General features: G+C 39.5%; 2 protein-coding genes across 2 annotated transcripts; one reads left to right on the top strand and one right to left on the bottom strand.

Annotated features, from left to right (window-relative positions):
* Window positions 1-269: 269 nt before the first annotated feature.
* Window positions 270-1,810, top strand: LOC148040017 (uncharacterized). The gene has a single exon (XM_087665993.1). The coding sequence runs from the start codon at window positions 437-439 to the stop codon at window positions 1,376-1,378; it is 942 nt and encodes a 313-aa protein (XP_087522119.1). The 5' UTR covers window positions 270-436; the 3' UTR covers window positions 1,379-1,810.
* Window positions 1,811-17,563: 15,753 nt separating this feature from the next.
* On the bottom strand, window positions 17,564-17,890 carry LOC148040016 (FHA domain-containing protein DDL-like). Its single transcript, XM_087662861.1, has one exon. The coding sequence runs from the start codon at window positions 17,888-17,890 to the stop codon at window positions 17,564-17,566; it is 327 nt and encodes a 108-aa protein (XP_087518987.1).
* Window positions 17,891-19,506: the final 1,616 nt, after the last annotated feature.

Genomic DNA, 19,506 nt, shown 5'->3' with positions numbered 1-19,506 from the left:
AAGTTCAGCTTTGCTACCTCGCGTAAGTCTAGGCTTTGGTGGGACCCATGATTGTAGAGGGAGAGAGATGGAGCGTTGTGGAAGAACGAGAGGATAGCCATGGCCCACCACCCCTGTAGAAGAGAGAGAAGTATTGTCACGCGTGGCTTAGGCCTTACTTATGGTTTCTTTCGGACTCACCTGAGCTTGAAGGGAGGTGACGTGGCGGCTGCATGGCGGGTATAAAGGCCAGCCGAGTCTAGCGGAGAGGGAGCAAAACGTTCATAAGTCTCTCCTCCAACGTCTCTCTCCCTCTCTCTGTCCCGCGCCACCCTCTCTTCTTTATGTGTCCCTGCATCCTCAGCGCACACAGTAATACAGTCGCCATACCCGGACCTTCGCCTCTTGTATCCCCTCACTCCTTCCCCTCCTCTCTCTCTCTCACCCTCCCTCCGCCATGGCCGCCCCCTCGCTCATGCGCATCCTTCGCTTGATCTTCTGCAGTCGACCTCAGTCCTATTCCAGCGCCATGATCATCGTCAATTCCTGCTGCATCATCACACTGGCCTCTTTGATGTCCGCAATCGCTGCCCTCTACCTGCTTCCCGGGTCACCTCTCCAATCCATCCTTCCGTCCGTTCGATCCGCTGTCCTCGTCTCCCTATTTCCCCATGTGTGGCGCTCCCTCCTGAGCTGGATCACCCCCCCTTGCCTCTTCGTCATCCTCAACTGCATCATCGCCACCCTCACCCTCACCTCCGGCAGCAGCTTCAAGGGCCCCTCTTCTGCAGGCTCGGAGCTCTATGCAAATCTTGCGCCCCCCCAAAAGGTCTGCAAGAGGCCAGCAGTGGTTCAATTGCAGGCAATTGCCCGCAAAGAACTAGAGAAGGAGGAACCTGTGGAGGTCCATGAGAAAAGAACAGAGAATGATGATTGTGATGATAATGATGGCGATGATGCTCGGGCTACGGCTGCCTCTGATCCTGCACAGAGATCTTGGCACTCTCAGCCTGCAAGCCCTTCCGGCCAGAAACAGGCTGCCAAATGTGTCCGCAGGGCTAAATCCATTGATTCCTCTTCCATGTCACCAAACAGAAAGCATGCAATTCGCCATGGCTCCACGTCATCATGCCTAGCATCAGCCTCATACACATCATCGGCATCCTCATCACCATCATCATCAGCAGCAACATCAGACACATTTTCTATACCGTCATCACCTTCCTCCCCATCAAGTCCCTGCAGTCCCAACTATGGTTACTCTGCTCGCACACAGTTTGATCCCTCGCACGCAGACGAACTCAGCGATGACGATTTGCGGAAACGGATAGAGGCCTTCATCTCCAAGATGAATGCTCAGATAAGAAGGGAGGCTGCAACATCATCAATGGAGTATTGATCAGGCCATCCATCCCCTTTTACTTTCTTTGTACAGAAGGCGTAATATATACTTGCAGGCTCCTCGTACAAGAAGGCACAACTTCTACTCTCGAATTTCGCCTTAAAAACAAGGTTAGGCAAAGGTGATCAAAGCACTCAATCAACATAACCCCTGATTCAGCCTTATGTCAAGCTCGAGGCTACTCTCTTCTGAGTCTGTGTTAGAATCTCTCTCTCTCTCTCTCTCTCTCTCTCTCTCTCTCTCTCTCTCTCTCTCTCTCTCGCGAGCAGCCGATCAAGCCTTCATTGATCAGACGTACATAGAAGCCTAGAGGAGACTTGGGTGGCGCTTTTTGAAGTCACCTCTGTTTTCATGCTGCTCTTATACGAGTCTTAATTAATTTCATGAATGTTAGATTCAATCATTGTATCTGATGTTGCAAAGAAATCTTCTGAGACTAAACTAACCAATTCTGTTACGAAACATGAAGTGCTAGCACCTAAATCTTGACTGTAGAGAGAGAGAGAGAGAGAGAGAGAGAGAGAGAGAGAGAGAGAGAGAGAGTGTGTGTGTGTGTGTGAGTGAGTGAGTGAGTGACTTTTTGTGTCGTACAGTATGTGTACTTAGATGATGGAAGACTATGCTACCTTTTGCTATACAGTATAATATACTTCCGTTGTGCAATTTCCAGGTGCTGAACGAATATGATTAGAGGGGTCAGGGGTGTTGGTGGGAACGTTTAGCATCACAAAAGCGTAAGAGGATTTTCACATGTAACTTGTAACTATACTTGCACGTTTGCACCTAGAGGGTTGTGTATGTCAAATATACTAATAGAAGGTATTAACTTCAAAAGGGACTTTGAGGCTCTTATTTAGCGCTTAGCGCTTAAGCTTAGACAAAACAACTATGACAAATTTGTCCATTTTTGCAAATGCAAACCAAGTGTGTATTAACAAGTAACTAGTCACTTAGCACCTAGATTTTGCTGGTGCTTTGCACCGATGATAGTAACAATTTTGGGCATTTAGAGTATCTCTTGTATCCATGAGGATCTTCTTATATTCATAAAGAGACAATTGCAAAGGACACTCCACACATCCTTTCTCTACCTTACATCTCTTCCTTAAACCATGCACACCCTCATACAAACTAAATACCCTACTTTGGAAGTTCTCCACCAAGAACATAGGGACTGAACAAAGGAAACCACACACATGCCACAAACATGCCAAATGTGTGCTTCAAGGCATATAAGTCAATCATTCATGCATTTTGGGGGTACAACCCAAGCAAAGTGGAAAACAATCAAATCATGGGTTGCTATTGCAGGACTAAATGCAAATATTAGAATGAAGGATGCACTCTTTGGAGACTTAGGCTCTATCGATGAAGAAATCATAAAGCTATGGTTCATCATTAGAGTTGTCACTCTTCGAGCTTTGTGGAACAATAGAAACATAGTGTTAATGGCAAAGGGGGTTAGACTTAACCCTTAAGTTTTGTGTGGCAAAATAATAAGGGAAACCTTGGCAATAGTGAAAAGGTTGAAGAATAAGATGTCCTTAAAGTGAGTTTTAAGTTACTGAAGAAAGGCCTCTTTTTAAATTTTACCCTCCCAAGTGAGTGTATATTTAAGTTTTTGGTGGGTAGTTTATGGACCCCCTAGTAGCATCTACCAAGATGCACATGTAAATACTCCTTGATAGGAATATCAACATTATTATTTCAAAAATTTTAAAAGAGAACCATGCACATCATATAATTATTGACCCTCCACTAAAATATACTTGTGGATTTCCCTCAAACATTCAACCTAGTCTAAAAAACCATAAGTATATGTCATGAGAGAGGAGGAGAGAGATCTTCTTAATGCAAATCTATAGTGCTAATAGTGCTAATGCATGGATATAGCCTAGCTACCCTTTGGCATGTGGTGTCAACATTTACTACCTCCCTGCTTAACTAACTTATGTGCCCCCCCCCCCCCCCCCCCAAACAATGATTATGTCTAAGTTATTACCCCTAGACTCTATTTAGCCCTACCATCAATAGATTATAGCCAACATTGCGTGTGCGTGTGTTGTGACTTTTCTCTCTCCCTCTCTCCTTTTTCTCATTTCTCTACTTTATCTCCTTCTTCTTCTTCTTCTCTCTCTCTCTCTCTCTAGCCTATGTGCCTATATGCACACTATTTTTAGTTCTTCATTTGCAAATCATCAATGAACTAGTTGCTATAGCATACTACTCCATATTGGCAATCTTCTTGATCAATATTGAAGCTTTGATCCTCTCTCTTCTTGGCATTTCTTCTTTCAAAAACCCTAATGGATAGTAGGGGCAACCATTGATTCTTCCATTAAGCTTTTAAAGCTTTCAAGAAGGCCTCATCCATATAGCTTCACTTCTTCATTAAGGATCTTGAAGTAAGCATCAAGATTGAGAAGATGGAAGACATCTTTCAATCGATATTGCATAAGGTTTGTGGCAAAGCTTGATTTTAGCCCTTTCTTTCATAATGGAATATTCAAACATAGTGAAGAGCATTGGAAGGTTGTATTTTAGCTACCATTGAAGCCCCATGGTTGAAGGATTAAGGGATATAAGGCATTTGATATTTGCAAGCTTCTACCTATCCCATTAGAGAGATATTTCTTTGTATTTTCTCTTAATATCTCGAAATACAATTGTTGAGCTTGAACCCACTTATTTAATAGAAATTATAAATCATCATTTAGTCTCTATCTTTGATCCTTGCATTGAAAGAATCAGTTTGTTATTGAAATAATTGATTTTATACAACCATATCCACTCATAGTGAAAATCTTTCATGCTTATGAGTCCATTAAAATTCATGCTTATGGATTTTCATGACCTCTAACCATTGAATGGTTCCCCTTTGATTGAATCATCAATGAAAAGAGCTTAAGTAAGTAAAATAGTGAGTTCACTCATCTTCTTGAGGTATCCATGTTCAATCTTCAGGTTCCAATCCATCTTATTTGAAAGATGGAAGCTCTTTCGATTTCATGCATTCCATACTCCTATTCTTAGTATGCGATGTTTAGCTTTAGAATCCAAAGAGAAATCAAATATCCATCAAGAAAAAAGAAAAAAGACCAATTCCAAGGGAGATAGTGGGACAAAAGAGAGGTGGCCCTCCCTCACTAATTGAAGGATTCAAATGGCATATAATTTGACCCAGGTGGGACTTTGCACATCCCCTAGTGATTTGAAGGCTATATAGATGCCCTCGCCTACCATTTTATCCCTTACATAGGTAAATACATATGGAGGACTAAAATTGAAGACATTCTTATAAAGATTTAGAATATTACAAGTTCATATAGGGATTTACCATATAAGCATGAACATGACATTTGTAGATGCTACATTAATTTCATAGGTTCTCATGGGTAATTGAAGGTCTTATAGGGTATTTATAGGTCTTACATGATTACCACAATATTTAAGAGGCTCAAATTTTGTCATATAAGGCATTTATAGGCTTAAACAAGGCAGTGATGGATAGTGGATAATACATTAACTATCTGTTTTTTAATCTATTAACCCTATTAGCAAGAGCAGGTGCTTTTTTGTAGTCTAGATCAGGATTGTAAGCTTTGATTAAAATTAGAAAGTTTGGATGTAACTAGTGCAAGTTATTGCAATTTTAATAATAGGTGGTATAAGAGGACTACACCATGATGATAGGGCATAAAGTAAAAAATAAGGTCCAAGAGTATATTACTAAGAAAATTAGAGATTATCTAATTGAAATCAATGTTCATGGATCTTGAAGACCCTCAAATTCAAGGTGAACTTAGTGCACTCAACACTACAATATGTGAACATGAAACTTGTCATGCATTAAGGCACAGTAAACTAGCTACAAAAATGGATCTAATGGTGTTGCTAGGCAATCTAATCAACTTAACCACTCGTAAGCTTGTGGAATCCAATGCTCAACATTCATCCCAAATAGCATAATGGGTGGGATTTCAAATGGGAGGCAAAGAAAATAGAGAAATGGCATAAACAAGTATGGATGCAAGGGTTTCACTTCGGTAATGAGTTCAAACTTTCAAGGCATTATAGGATGAAGAGGAATCCCAAGCAGTCAACATGAGGTTGATGAGCTATCTTAAAAGAGGTGATGACCATTTTGGAAGTGTTAATGGCTTGAATTCTCAAAGTCAAAGAGGTCCATTACCTAAGAGGAGATTTCAATATTCATTTTAGTCATCATTGGGAATAAATTTTTCAAACAATGGAGGTCAACTAGGTAGTCAATGTGATCAGCCACTTAGAATGACAACTAGCCTTCAAAGTATAATGACCAATTATTGTATCCTTTGGAAGTTGAAGAATGGATATACAAGTTGAAATCCTACTATGACATCTTTCTAAGAAGTGATGATGAGCAAACGATGTTTAGCGAGCAGTATGTGAAGATAAGCCTCTCACACAACCTAAAAACGAGATGTCAAGGAGTGTTGGTTAGAGAATTGGCTTTGTTGATGTATAACTCAAAATGAAAATTTTCAATTTTGGACAACCACCACACAACCAAAACACCAGCACGAACAAACAACAATGCTTCTTTTGTAGCTTTAAAGACATTGAAAATACATACCAGGCAGGTAGAGCATCTAACACCTTGCACAATGTTCAAAAAACACAAACTTCGAGAAAAAACAATTGCATAAAGTTATCATACCTCATTGAAATTTGCTACAACACTTTGTAACTTTTGCTTCCAAATTTTTGAACACCTTGACCAACACAACAAGTCCCCACACACTTGCGTGTGACCCTTCTCTCACCTCACACAAGATACAAATTTTACAGTTAAGGGAAGGTTCCTCCTTTATAGTTTTAGTTCTCTCAATCACATTGTGAATTAAAGGTTTCCCCCAATGTTTTTATTGAGAGTATTTGTGGTCATCTATGTTCACTATTCATTTCTCTTATCATCTCTTCTTAATCTCCAACCTCTAAATCAACTCGCTCTGTCGAAGCTTCTCTTTTCATAATGCCATATCTACTACAAATCTTGATGTGTATCAAGTTGGAAATCAAAGTTCTTGGTGGTACACTTGTTGTTAAGCCCTTGTCTGAAGATGGAGCCCTTTTGAAGCCCGTTGCCTCTGGCCCAAATGAAAGAAGACCTACACTTCTTATTTTCCCAATCCCCCTCTTCTTCTTCAACAAATTATCCCTTTAAAAAAAGCACCTCTCCTAGTGTCACAAAAAATGGCTCTTTCAAATAGCATGGTTGCTCACTCTCATAACCATCAATACTTGGAATAAAATTGCAGTCTCCTTCAAGCTACTAATACAAATGTTTGATGCTCATAGCCTGATTTAAACCTCAAAAAGTAGCAAATTACAAAGCTTTTTCCACTTCTTCTGCATTCCTTGTCCTTCAGACCTTAGCTTTCCATGCTTCACTTTTCCATCTACCCACATGTTAGAACTTGGAGATGTCTTTCACTTGTACTCTTTGTTTGAGTCTAATCAACTCTTGTACTTAGATTCTTGTCTCTATTGGGACTTCTAATCTTATCTATTTCTCTAAGTCCTCTATATTTTCTGTCTCAACATGCAATACTTTTCCAATTTAGTTTTGAACCAAATGTTGATGCTGAATTCAGATAAATTGGAATAGGCAAAAAGACAATGTTGCACTACTTTTCCATGCCAAAAGCAATGCACATAGCGGCTCATCCTTATGATGATGCACACTTTGAAATATTGAGAGGTGGGTAGGTCTAACATGTGATGTCCCATTCTATTTTAGTATTTCCCCTTGTGATATCAACCTTCTTGGATCCTTCTCTATAGCATAAGACCTCATCATCATCTTGTTGAATTTACTATCTATATACATATTCAATTTAATGTAGTAGACTTAGTTGCAAGGTAGCCCCATGAATCCTTGTTATAACATGCCACAATATAATAGGGAGGTTTTTTTAAAGTGTGTGGCATAGCAACATGGAGATGTGTGCACAAGAGGGAAAAGAGAGCTCAAGTATAAGAATAAGATCTTGCTTATCAAGTTGCTCAAGGTACGATTGGTACACTCTCTCATCTACAGAGAGTGACCTTTGGCCATGTTTATATAGCATCCATGTGGGCTAGGGTTAGGGTTTCCCTTGCCCTTTAGTCCATTCACACCACGCTTTCCATCATGCACCCATGTTTACATAGGATTCCCATACTATAATTTAATACCCCCCTCAATGCCAAGGTGGCATTGGATTACATAGCATGTAAATGGTCCCCCCCCCCCCCTCAATGAATCACTGGGATGCCCTTGTAAAGTAGGCTACAAGGATGTCTGTGGAAAGATGATACAATAGAGACTAAAAAAGGTAGCCATTAGATGCTTTGGAGATGTACTTGGCCTACAATTCTTTTTCTACTTCAAAAGAGTTAGGACCATTACTGGTGACATGTTTTGTTTGCTTACATTTTTTGCACTTCATCTTTTTGGGATATTTTTTCTAGTAGTTTCTTAGAATATGTCCCTTTTTGTTGCAAAAGGAACATTTAGTAGAAATAGTATGGACTAAGAGTTGATCACAGGTTGCTGAGGTGGATGCTCAGCTTGTTTTGGCTTCCATTTGATTTCTTTTCTCCTCATCTAGGCAAGACTGAATTACACCTTCAAAAGTAGGATTTGGTACATTTTTTAGGGTAGTGACAAGAGTTGAAAATACTTTTCTTATAACTTTTAAAAGTATTGCAATGGCATTTTCTTCAGCAACTAGAGCTTGGATTGAAGCCAATTGGGCCATTAGTCCCTTCAAGTGGGAAATGAACTTTCCCAAGTTTTCTCCTTGCATTCCAAGAAGAACTTTATTTTGAGGAATATTTTGGAGTTGTTTCCTCTTGCGCCATACAATTTCTCAAGCTCATCCCACTTCTTTTGTAGTTGCAAGTTGATCAATGTGGTGGATTAAGGATTTATCCAGGTGCAACATTATGATGGCTTGGGCTCTTTCATCATCTTTGACATCTATAGGGTTGGATGGGTCAATGGCATTGGTCCCTTTGATGAAGGACCAGTAACCCCTCTCCATCATTTTATATTTCACTAATACCTGCCATTGGTGAAAGTCTCTTCCATCAAACTTGCATATTTGAGGCTTTACATCAACATATGGCATGATAGGAAGGTCTTATGACTGCATAAGGCAATGGCAATGTCTAATCCTTTACAAGGTAGGCAATAAGAGCAGAAGAAAATGAAACAATGTTTAAAGCTAAATAAATAGTAGGCTGAAAATAACTAATGTATAATCAACCAAATAAGATTAGATGAAGATATGAAAATGGTCTATGTGGTTATATTTGACACATAGCCTTACAATAGTCAAGTAAGATTATGATAGTTATGCATGTAATGAATATGATTAGGACCTAAAAACCTTCAAACTATTGAGATTAACCAACAAGAAATGATTAGTAGTTTTATCAATAGTGTTTAGAAATACTAATATCCAAGCTTCATGAAATGCTTGTGCTGGAGTCCAATTGAATGTTGGATTGAGAGACCTTCGAGGCAAGAAGCTTTGAATATTGAGCCTCCAGATTTGCAATGAACTTCAATCTTGCCAAATTAGTTATTAGAATCACAAGCTTTAGGCTTTTTGGCTATGGTTGCCGAGTGGTTGCCACACGAGATGGTTGTTAGGGTTTTGCCCACAGTGGCCAGGAGAGGAGGAATTTTGGGAAACTCTTTTAGGGTTAGATAGCCCACTTGGGGGCCTAACAAAGCCTCATGGTGGGAGGATGAATGATTTCACCCCTTGTAGCCCATGGAAACATGATGAAATCCATGCTATCCAAATTTACACATTTTCTAGAATGAATGGTAATCCTAAGCTCCTACATGCACAATGTTGACTAGAGAGGTGATGAGTAGCTGCACCCCAAGCAGAGGAAAAAGTATCCAAAAGAAAGCAAGCTCTCCTTTGGCCACACTAACTCCTCCAAGGTTTGCAAGTCTAGATTGCCTATGGAGATTAAGGGATATGGTTGAGAAATAAACTTCTCATGTGCCCTTAGGCTGCTCTAATACCATGTTGGAATATTAGAGTGGCAACATGGAGATATGTGCACAAGAGGAAGAAGAGAGCTCAAGTGGAAGAATAAGATCTTACTTATTAAGTTGCTCAAGGTACAATTGGTACACTCTATCATCTACTAAGAGTGACCTTTGGCCATGTTTATATAGCCTCACACTGTGGACTAGGGTTAGGGTTTCCCTTGCCCTTCAGTCCATTCACAGCTCACCTTCCATCATGCACCCTTGTTTACATAGGTTTCCCATGCTATAATTTAACAAATATAAGGTGGCTCTTTTGCATTTGTAGGCACACATGGCAGTCATGTAAGAAAATATCATTTTTATGATCTTCCATAAAGATCCCTATTACTCCAAATTGGCCTTTTGACACATGAAATAGAACATCATGAGGGCCATCCTCATCCCCTTTTTCTATATTTTCCTCCTTGGCATCAATGGTTTGTTCCTTGACTCCATTTCAATTGATCAGTTGATGTGGTAGCTCCATCAAAATTATAGCCTAAAGCAATCCCACTTTGCCATTGTTGAGTCAATGGAAAAATGGTTGTTAGACTTGCATTATCTAGGGTCAAGTGCCTTTCCCATCATGTATCAATACATGGTTGAAAGTAGGCTATTGTATTGCTTGTGTTTCCTCTCCTTGCCCTCTTATTCCTCATCATCATTGACATTCATCCTTTCCATCTACATGAAGGGGGGCAAGTACCCTTATTCTAGGTGCCATTGTGTGAAGTGCAAACAAGGATGCTCCAATCATGGGCGCATACATGTTGCTCACCTTGTAGAGAAATGAAAACCTCATCCTCCTTAAAGACGACCCTAACATGTGGCAGCATGATGAAGATCCCCCACACACCCTCACTATAGCCTTCTCTACTCTTGTTCTAGGTGTGGATGAAGCTATTTCCTTCTTTAAGACATTTACATGGATAGTTCCCTCAAGCATCTATTCACATGCTTAAATACACCAGCAAACCTTCATATCAACTCAAAAGAATAATAGCATGTACATAAATATTATATGAGACGGATAAAATGCGATCATTTAACGCACTTGACAAGTATTTGGTCTCAATAATTATGAGTAAACTTAAATATGCATATTATAAATATGGACAAGATGCCATATTATAAATACATAATTATATGAGTGCGCACACACACACACACACACACACACACACACACACACACACACACACACACACACACACACACACACACACACCCACCAACATATTTACTCTCTTCTCATCTCTTAAGAATTGAAGACTGAATAAACTCATCACATACTCTCTCACAAAATGTTTGATGAGTAAAGCTTGAGAAAGAACATGATCCTCACCCTATTGCCCATGCTACAGGATCTTGCACAACCCTTGTGCACCTATAAGTATATGATTGTAGTTGATGGATCATGTTCATGATTAGAGATAAACTGCATCTTGACAATATGGCATGCATGTCAAGGCACTTGATGCTTATAAGAGATGAATGCATTGGGAAGAACAAGTCTAGTTCATACTAAGTACTCTATGTAAGATGTATACACAAGATTTCTTTATGTAATTTAAGTACTTTATACTTTGGAACCTCTCTTTGTAGTTGGAATATGCCACTCCACTCTTTCCCCCACACTCACAAGCTCTTTGATGAAGTTGAAAATCATTAAAACTTCTCACTATTGATGTAAACCTACATGGCCCTCATCTCACCCAACCCCTCAATCTAGGGTTTCTAGCTTGTATCAAAATTTCAATATGTTTTGTGCAAAAGGTGTTGCTGAAAAACGCTGATGCACTCTCCTATGCTTGTGCAACTACAGTTGCTGAGTATAGCCTTAACAAGCCTCATGCCATGGGGTGCACGGAAATGGTGCAATAGATGCAACATCTCAATGGCATAGAAGTTTGTTGCTCAATTGGGCCAAGTTAGAATGCCTCTTCTCATACCTTTGATACTTTTTCACAAAGTGAAAATAGTCTCTTGAAATCGTGCAAATACTCTCAAAAGTTGAAGTTTTAAGAGGTTAATGTAATATTTTTGCTATGTTCCTTGCTTGCATGATGGGTCACTTTTAGAATAGCCATCAATAATTCAACTCCATATGGTCACTTAAAGTTTGATGATATTGTGGGCACCTTAATGTTGAAGAGATACACAAGAAATTCATGGACTAAGGTAGAAATGGTAAGCATTGGCAACTTAGAAAAAAAGAGGCAAAAGATAATATAAAGGCAAGAACCAAGACCGTGGATGGTCACACTACAAATCTAGGTCCAAGAAAGACATTGAAGGTTTCCATTGTAGTAAATTATGTCATATTAAGAAGGATAGTTACAATGGAAGAAAGAGAAAAAAGATAAGAAGAAGGAGGATAAGGATGTTGATGGGAAGAAAGGTAACGATTGAAGAAATCAATATAGTGAATATATATAATGATGATGCTAAAGTGCTATTCAATTATATACTTCTTGCACATTTGCTAGTTGTAATAGATAGGCAATTGGCTCTAGATTGGATATTTCATTCTAGTGCAACTTTTCATGTGAGCCCCCATAAGAAGTGGTTCTATTGATATGAGAATAGTAGGTGTGGATTAGTCCATCTTTGTAATAACTATGTATGTGATATAGTTGGTGCAAGTAATGTGAAGTTTGCCTTTCAAAATGGTGTTACTTTTCTCTTCAAAATGTATGTCATGTGCCCAAGCTTTGTATGTGCTTAATATCTATTGGTTAATTGGATGAGTTGGGATACTCTACTATTTTTGGGAGTCGATCACATGGAAAGTCCACAAGGGATAATTTGTTACTGTGGTAAAAAAGCCAATTGTGGCACTTTATATCCTTTTATGTATCTTCTGACAAAAATCATGTAGTTCTAGTAATTGAGCATCCAAATGTATATTTGTGGCATTGCTAGTGGGGATATATGTCCAAAAAAAGAATGGAAATGCTATCTCATTTGCTCACTTGCCCTCTCTTGATTTTTCCAATCTTCTTGTTTGTGAGCATTGAATATATGGAAATCATGTCATTCATCCATATGAAAAACTTAAATAGGAAAAGGAGTGTTCTTCTTGACTTAGTGCATAGAAATTATGTAGGCCTATGCCTATAAATGTTATAAGAGGGACATTCTATATTATCGCATTCATTGACAATGCAACTAGAAAAATTTAGGCTTTCACTATGGGTAGGCAAGATGATGCTTTATCTTGTTTACAAAATTTTTTGACTTTGTAGAAAATTAGACCAGCAAGAGACATAAGTGTCTTAGAATCAATGATGGTGGATAATTAAGTCTTTGATGAGTTCAAAATTTTTTGTGAAGCATGTGGCATAAATAAAGAACTCACTACACCATGTAATCTTGCCCAAAATGGTGTTGTGGAGCATATGAATAGGGCAATAAATGAATGAATGTTAAGTATGCTATCTAATGCTATTCTTACTCAAGGATGTTGAGTTGAGGCTATGTTGACTATTGCACATTTGATAAAAAAATCACCTAATACTACTTTGGATGTTGGTATTCATGAACAGGCATAGTCGAGCAAGAAGCCCTCTTATGATCACTTAACAGTATTTGACTATGAAGCTTATGTGCCTAAGGAAAAGCATAGCTACTTAGAACCAAAATTCACTAAGTGTATCTTTTTGGGCTATGCATAGAGTGGTGACATGGGTTATTGCCTTTGGGATCCAGAATGTAGAAATATTATCCATAGTAATGATGTGATCTTTAATGAGAAAAATATGTATAATTAGCCTCTTAAGGAAGTGGAATAAAAAAGGTTACTTTCCAAAATGTAGTGGCACCTATTATGTTTCCATGTAGGGCAAGTGCTAGTGAGTCAAGTGTGCAAGCAGAGGGCACAAATGATACTTTAGCTAGTGAGTAGGCATAAGTGATGCTTCAGCTAATGAGTAGGAAGAAGGAACATTTATTGAGCATTAGGTTGGGAGCCTTGTGGTACCTCATGAAGGAAGACTGGAGGTTGAAATTCCCACTCCAAGTAAGCCCATTGTGCTATACATATCTACTCACATCTCTCATCCCTTTGAGAGGTTTTAGTCTAGGGTTGATTATGTGATGCTGACCAATGATGGGGGTCCATCTTGTTATAAAGATGCCATGACTTGTGATGATAAGCTTAAGTGGGAGCTAACTACATAATCTGAAATGGATTCCATTATGAGAAATCTTGATTGGAATTTGGTTCCTTTTCCAATGGGTAAAATCACTTTACCATCCAAGTGTATCTATAACTCAAAGGTTTCAAGTGATGCTAAACCAAAGTACAAGGCAAGGTCAATAGCCAAAGGCTTTAAGTAAGAGAAAGATGTGTACTTTGATTAGGTATTTATAATTGTGTTGAATTTTCCTACTCTTTGCATTGAGCTTACCTTGGTGGCTAATTGGATGTCAAAGTATTTTTGCATGGTGACCTTCATGATGAGATCTACATACATCTAGTGAGAGGGGTTTATAGAACATGGCAAAGAAAAGCTTGTCTACAGGCTAAAAAAGAGTCTTTATGGATTAAAGAAAGTCCCATGGGAATGGTACAATAGGTTAGGTACCTTTATGAAATATCATGGATATAAGAGAAGTGAGACATACCATTGCTTATACACTAGAATGACTATAGATGACAGCTTGATAATGTCGATCCTTAATGTGAATGACATGTTGATCATTGGGAAAAATAAGTATGAGATTGATGATTTGAGAAAATGGTTAATGGAAACCTTTGCAATCAAGGATTTGGGACTTGCAAATAACATTTTGACATGCATATAATCAAGGATAGGAAAAGAGATTGCTCTATTTATCTCAAAAATATTATGTCAGCAAAATGTTGCAATGTTTCAATATGGAAGGGGGTAAGGCAAGTAGTACATCATTGTCTCCATATGTGAAAGTTAGGACTGACCATTGTGCCAAATCTAATGAGGAGAGGGTTGAAATAGCCAAGATTCCATATTCATTATGTGTGGGCAATGTCATGTATGCTATGATTACCACTCACTTGGACATTCTTTTTGTAGTGGGGGTAGTGAACAAGTATATGTCAAATCTTAGTGAGAAGCATTGGGAAGCAAATGAAAGGCATCTTGAGGTACTTGAGTGGTACAAGAGATATATACATGTGATTTGAACTCCATATTGGAAAATTTGGGAATCTTCAAATAATATGGAAATTCCAAACTAAATTGGATTTTGTAAAAGTTGGGAATTTCAAAAATTTGGAAATTGATATGAGAAAATGTATTATTGCTTATGATGATTTACAGAGTCTTTAAAAAACCCATAAAGGTGGTATTGATAAATATCTTAATTTTAGTAGCCTTGATACTTCAAGAAAAATCTTAAACGGGAGGATTCTTGTATTGTCTTTGGCCTTCAATACAACCTTCGGTGGAATTATAATATTTTTGGGAGTTTTTGCACCTTTCTTCATCCAAGAGAAGACAATGCTATCTATGGTTTCCCATCGTATAGGATCTTTCTTATCGCACATCCAATATTTATCCCAGCAATTAAGGTACACTTTTTCCTCAGTAGCATTTTGACAACTACAAACTAGTGCCCAATACTCTATATGTATCTTCTTGAAATTTTTGGAGTTTTGATTTGTATCTAACTCACTTTGTGCAACACCAAGACATATTGGATATACTAGATTTGAAGGTTGAACAAGCATAAAGTTATCTTCCTTGACACCCCCTGTTGGTTCAAATGCATGTTTCGATCCTTGTTACTGATAGGACCACAATAGTTTCCATCCACATCATCTCCATCTATATTGGTTGTATTATTTTGTGTTTTTGGCCAAAAATCTATAAAATGTATATCCATGTGGACATTTGGAGTTTGCATAGCATAAATAGTATGTTTTCAATACTCAATTACAGTTGTTATAAACTTTCTGAACTTTGTTTAGGTCCTTATACATTTGATCATCTTTCCCAATACTTCAAATAGTTTCTAACTTCACTTACCACTTCTTGATGGTCTCTAATGTACTCAAAAATGGGTACCAACATTGAAACACCGTTTGGAAGAGCATGCTTTCCTATTGAGTCTCTCTTCCATAATTCAATACCACCTTCCCTTGATAACTAGTTTACAAACTTTGGATACAACTTGTATTGCATGAAAGGTATATCTCCTTGCATATAAGAATGCAAATAAAGAGGTTTTGAGTGATCAAGAAGTGCATCTTCAGAATCACATGAATATCCCTCAATGTATCTCTTAAAGTTGAGTATATGTGTTAACAAGAATGGTGTAGGACTTGTCATTTGGCATGATTGAAAATGTTGCATAAGATGAGGAAAAGTGAAGGCCGTGCTTGTTCTTAGCTTATCTGAGAATTTGCTAAACATTGCATCAATGTCTTCATGTGTATGCTTGACCATGAGAAACCCAAGTTGGATCATCTTGAATGTTCTTTGTGCAACAACCAATGATATATATGCAAAGATATTATTATTAGTGATTTTTATTTTTTGACCCATAATATCCATTTAAAGTAACAAGTTCTCCGACAATTGTTTGAAAGCATGTTGGCCATCATGTGGTGCTATATCTTCCATGCATGCAGCAACATCTTGATGGTGCTCTAGTGCTTTTCTTGAATTGAGGGCTTTATAGCACAGAGGATGAGCTTGACATTTCATCTAGTTGTAGAATGTAATGGAGGGAATTACCTAGTGTCACACTGACCTAGGTATAAAAGGTGTGAAGGACACTGGCATGGTACCATTTTTATGAATATACATCTGTCCTTTCATCTTCTTCACCTTCTTCCCTGTCCTTCCATGGCTGCCAGCCATTTCTCTCTCCTCTTTTTGTCTCTCTCTCTCTCTACTCCTAGTCTTTCTCTCTCCTCGTCACTCTCTTTCTCTCTCTTTCTCTTCTCTCTACAGTTCTTCTCTCTCTTCCTGCAGTCTTTATCTCTCTTCTGCACTCTCTCTCTCCTCTCCTTCTCTCTCCTGTCTCCTTCATTAAAGTTGGTATTAGAGCATAGGTTCTTGGTCCCAGTTAGTCCCTCATTTTACCCAGTTACAACTTTCTAGTCACATGGAATTTTGAGTCACAGGTACACAGGTACAAGGAGCAATAGGGGAGTTTCCAAAGATCTTTGGATCATAAGGACTGCAAGCAGGAGCATTAATGGCAGTTTTCTTGAAGACCACACAGACCATGGCAGCCTTTCTTGGAGTCTTAAATGGATCTTGGACCAAAAATGGAGGTAGACAGACAAAGATGGCAGCTCGTTTTGCAACCTTAGGCCAATTTTGAAGGTATTTTGGTAAAAAGAGTGGTAACATTAGTTAGGGAAGGCTTAAGTCAGGGTTACTTTTGAAGAGAGGCCTTTCCTTTCCTCTTCCCAAGCTCTCTATCAAGCTTCCATGGCAGACCTATGCTAGCAACTTCATTCTTTTTCCTTCAAGATCTTCATCTTCCTGGAGCAATGGCTTGTGTAAGGGATCCTAGACGTCATATACAAGACGTAGAGCACCATTTTGGCAAGTTTCAGGCCATGTGAGCAGCCTGCAAGATCCTCAGAGCTTGCACTGTCCTGGCAGTCTCCCTCAAGGTCAACCTGTGGAACATGTGTACAATGAGCAAGACGTGGAGCCCTTGTTGAGAAGAAGTTAGCTACTGCACCCTAGTCTCGCCTCACTTGGCAATGAAGTCTAGAAACTTCAATATCATCCTCGTCCTTCTCGTCGCCTCTTGACTCCGCCTGATGAGTCCTCCTGTTCCTTCCTCACGCGAATACTCATCGCCATTCTTTGTGTTTCGGAAAGAAAATCTTATGATGTCAAGTGCAGAGCCGCCATCTTGTCTTGGCTGCCTGCAACACTGAGATTCATAAAGGCACAATACCTTTTCCTTCCGCTCGAGGCTCTTGTTTGAACTTTATGTCGATTGTGATAAGACGCATTGTCCTTTTGGTATCAGGATTGGAGTGCCGGCAAACATCTTCACCACAGTTCCTCGCCAAGAGGTTGCATGTAGAGGATAAGTATGTTTCTGGGCCATTTGTGCTCCCAAGGTCCATCAAAGTGGTACCATCACTGCTATTTTCTCAATAGCTTGTATTGAATGATGGCATGTTGCTTACTACATGATGGATGATCAGTAGGAACATCAGCAACTCTCCGCTCACGCCCAAACAAATAGCAACTTAGCCGATGAATGTAAAGAGGTTCTCCCAGAGGCTCTCCGTCCTTGAAAATGTACAATCGCCACCGTATGGTGGGCTTTCTTGCTTCTAATGGCTTTGTGAAACGCAAAGTCACACCCCTCACTTTGTTTGTTTCTGCTGCGAGTTTGCCAAAATATTCAAAAGATGGTTCTTCCTTCGACTTTTGCTTTTCCTGAAGAGCAGCTTCAGTCGCATTCATCTTTGCTAATGAATCACCAGTATCATCAAACTAGTTTTTAGTGTCATGGTCTTTTACAGCCTCGGTCTTTTACAGCCCCGTTCCGCATGGCAATGGCAGCAGTCATGGCCTTGATTGGTGAAGAAGACATGTTTATCTTTCTTGGAGAGGGCTAAGTACGAGTTTCATGTTCACTGGGAAGAGGACCACTCAAAGATCTAGGTAGAGGAGAAGGGGCAGGAAATTGAGACAGCCAAAATGCTACTCAGTTCTGATACGTTTGAAGTTTGTGCCCAGAACACTTATGCATGCAAATTAGTATAGAGAATTTCCAGAAAGAGACCATTTGTAATGAAAGAGACCTAACTATCCTAACTAAGGGGAAGGAGAGAGAGAAGGACATCAGGAGAAGAGGGAGAGGAGAGAGAAAGGCAAGAAGAAGAGAGAGAAAGAGGGAAAAAGGAAGAAGAAGAAGAGGAAGAAGAAGCCAGAGGGACAGTATAGAGAATTTCCACAAAATGCCGCATGTGTGGAGCAAGAGTGGGGTCATTAGGATTCAAAGCCAAGCAAGCATTCTTGATTCACATCAGTTTCTTGCCTGTGTCATTTGACGGTCACATCCAAGCTGCTGCACTAGAGACAGAATCACTGCTTGGCTCAAAGGAACTGGATTGTTCATAATAAGTGTTCCAGGGTCTACCTGATTACATAACCAAGAGACTACTCCAACATTCTCAAGAAGACTGCCATTTGAAGGTTTATAGGTCCCAGGGGCAGCACCCGTACTTTCAACAAGTGCAAGCATCTTCCTTTGCCCATCTGCCAAATCTCCCTTTAAGGATGCAGCCAGAGAAGATGCTGATGCCAATGCCTCCTGGAGTGTTGAGGTGAGAGAGCTATGAAAAGCAGCTAACTGTTGCTGTGCATGAGTGTGATGCTCAGACATGCCCTTCTGAAATGCTGCATCCACTTGCCCAAACATAGCTTGGCATGTCGGGCCTATAGAAGCCAACTCTTTCTTCAAAGCTCGCTCCAAAGTTGCAGACAAGAATGACGATGGTACAGAACCACCAGTGACAACTATTGCATCTTGATCCACAATCTGCTACGTTAGCGATGGCACCATGAGGGGCTTCCCAAGTTGAAATTGCCATGGCATCTTGAGAAGACCCTGAGTTTTGGCCCAATGCTGTTGCTACCAATGTGTTCTTTCCCTCAACAGGTAGATCTGCAACAAGTGGTGCAACTGTTGTAGCACCTCCAAGCCTGCTCATACTAAGGACCTTCACTTGTAGTTGGTTGCAGAAACTTGACATACTTGATAATTTCATCAAGCATTGATGCCTTGTCAGTCTTATTAGAATTCGTAACCAACTCTTGAAGTGCCTTCATTCGTTTTGCTATCTTTTCCCACCGGAGCCGCTCAGCAATACTGTGGAGATCAGTTGGTTGACCTCTTCGAGATCTTATGTGTGGCTTGAGTGCCCCAAACCGATTGCACCTTGAGACTGCGCCATACCTACTTCTTGATCCAACACTAGGTGGTCTCCTGTGCACCGATGATGTTGATAGCTTCCTGAGCCTTCTTTGCTTGAAGACAATGGACTAGTAGAGGAGCTTCTGCGACATGAACTTCA

This window comes from Lygodium microphyllum, chromosome 2 (genome assembly GCF_053477565.2).
Source record: "Lygodium microphyllum isolate KBCC chromosome 2, Lygodium_microphyllum_v1.1.10, whole genome shotgun sequence".
Classification (NCBI taxonomy): Eukaryota; Viridiplantae; Streptophyta; class Polypodiopsida; order Schizaeales; family Lygodiaceae; genus Lygodium; species Lygodium microphyllum.
The sequence above is the reverse complement of the archived record's forward strand: the minus strand, read 5'-3'. Positions and strand labels throughout refer to the sequence as shown.

Coding starts and splice junctions, on each gene's coding strand:
- LOC148040017 (XM_087665993.1), top strand. CDS start 437: ATGGCCGCCCCCTCGCTCATGCGCATCCTTCGCTTGATCTTCTGCAGT.
- LOC148040016 (XM_087662861.1), bottom strand. CDS start 17,890: ATGAATGCGACTGAAGCTGCTCTTCAGGAAAAGCAAAAGTCGAAGGAA.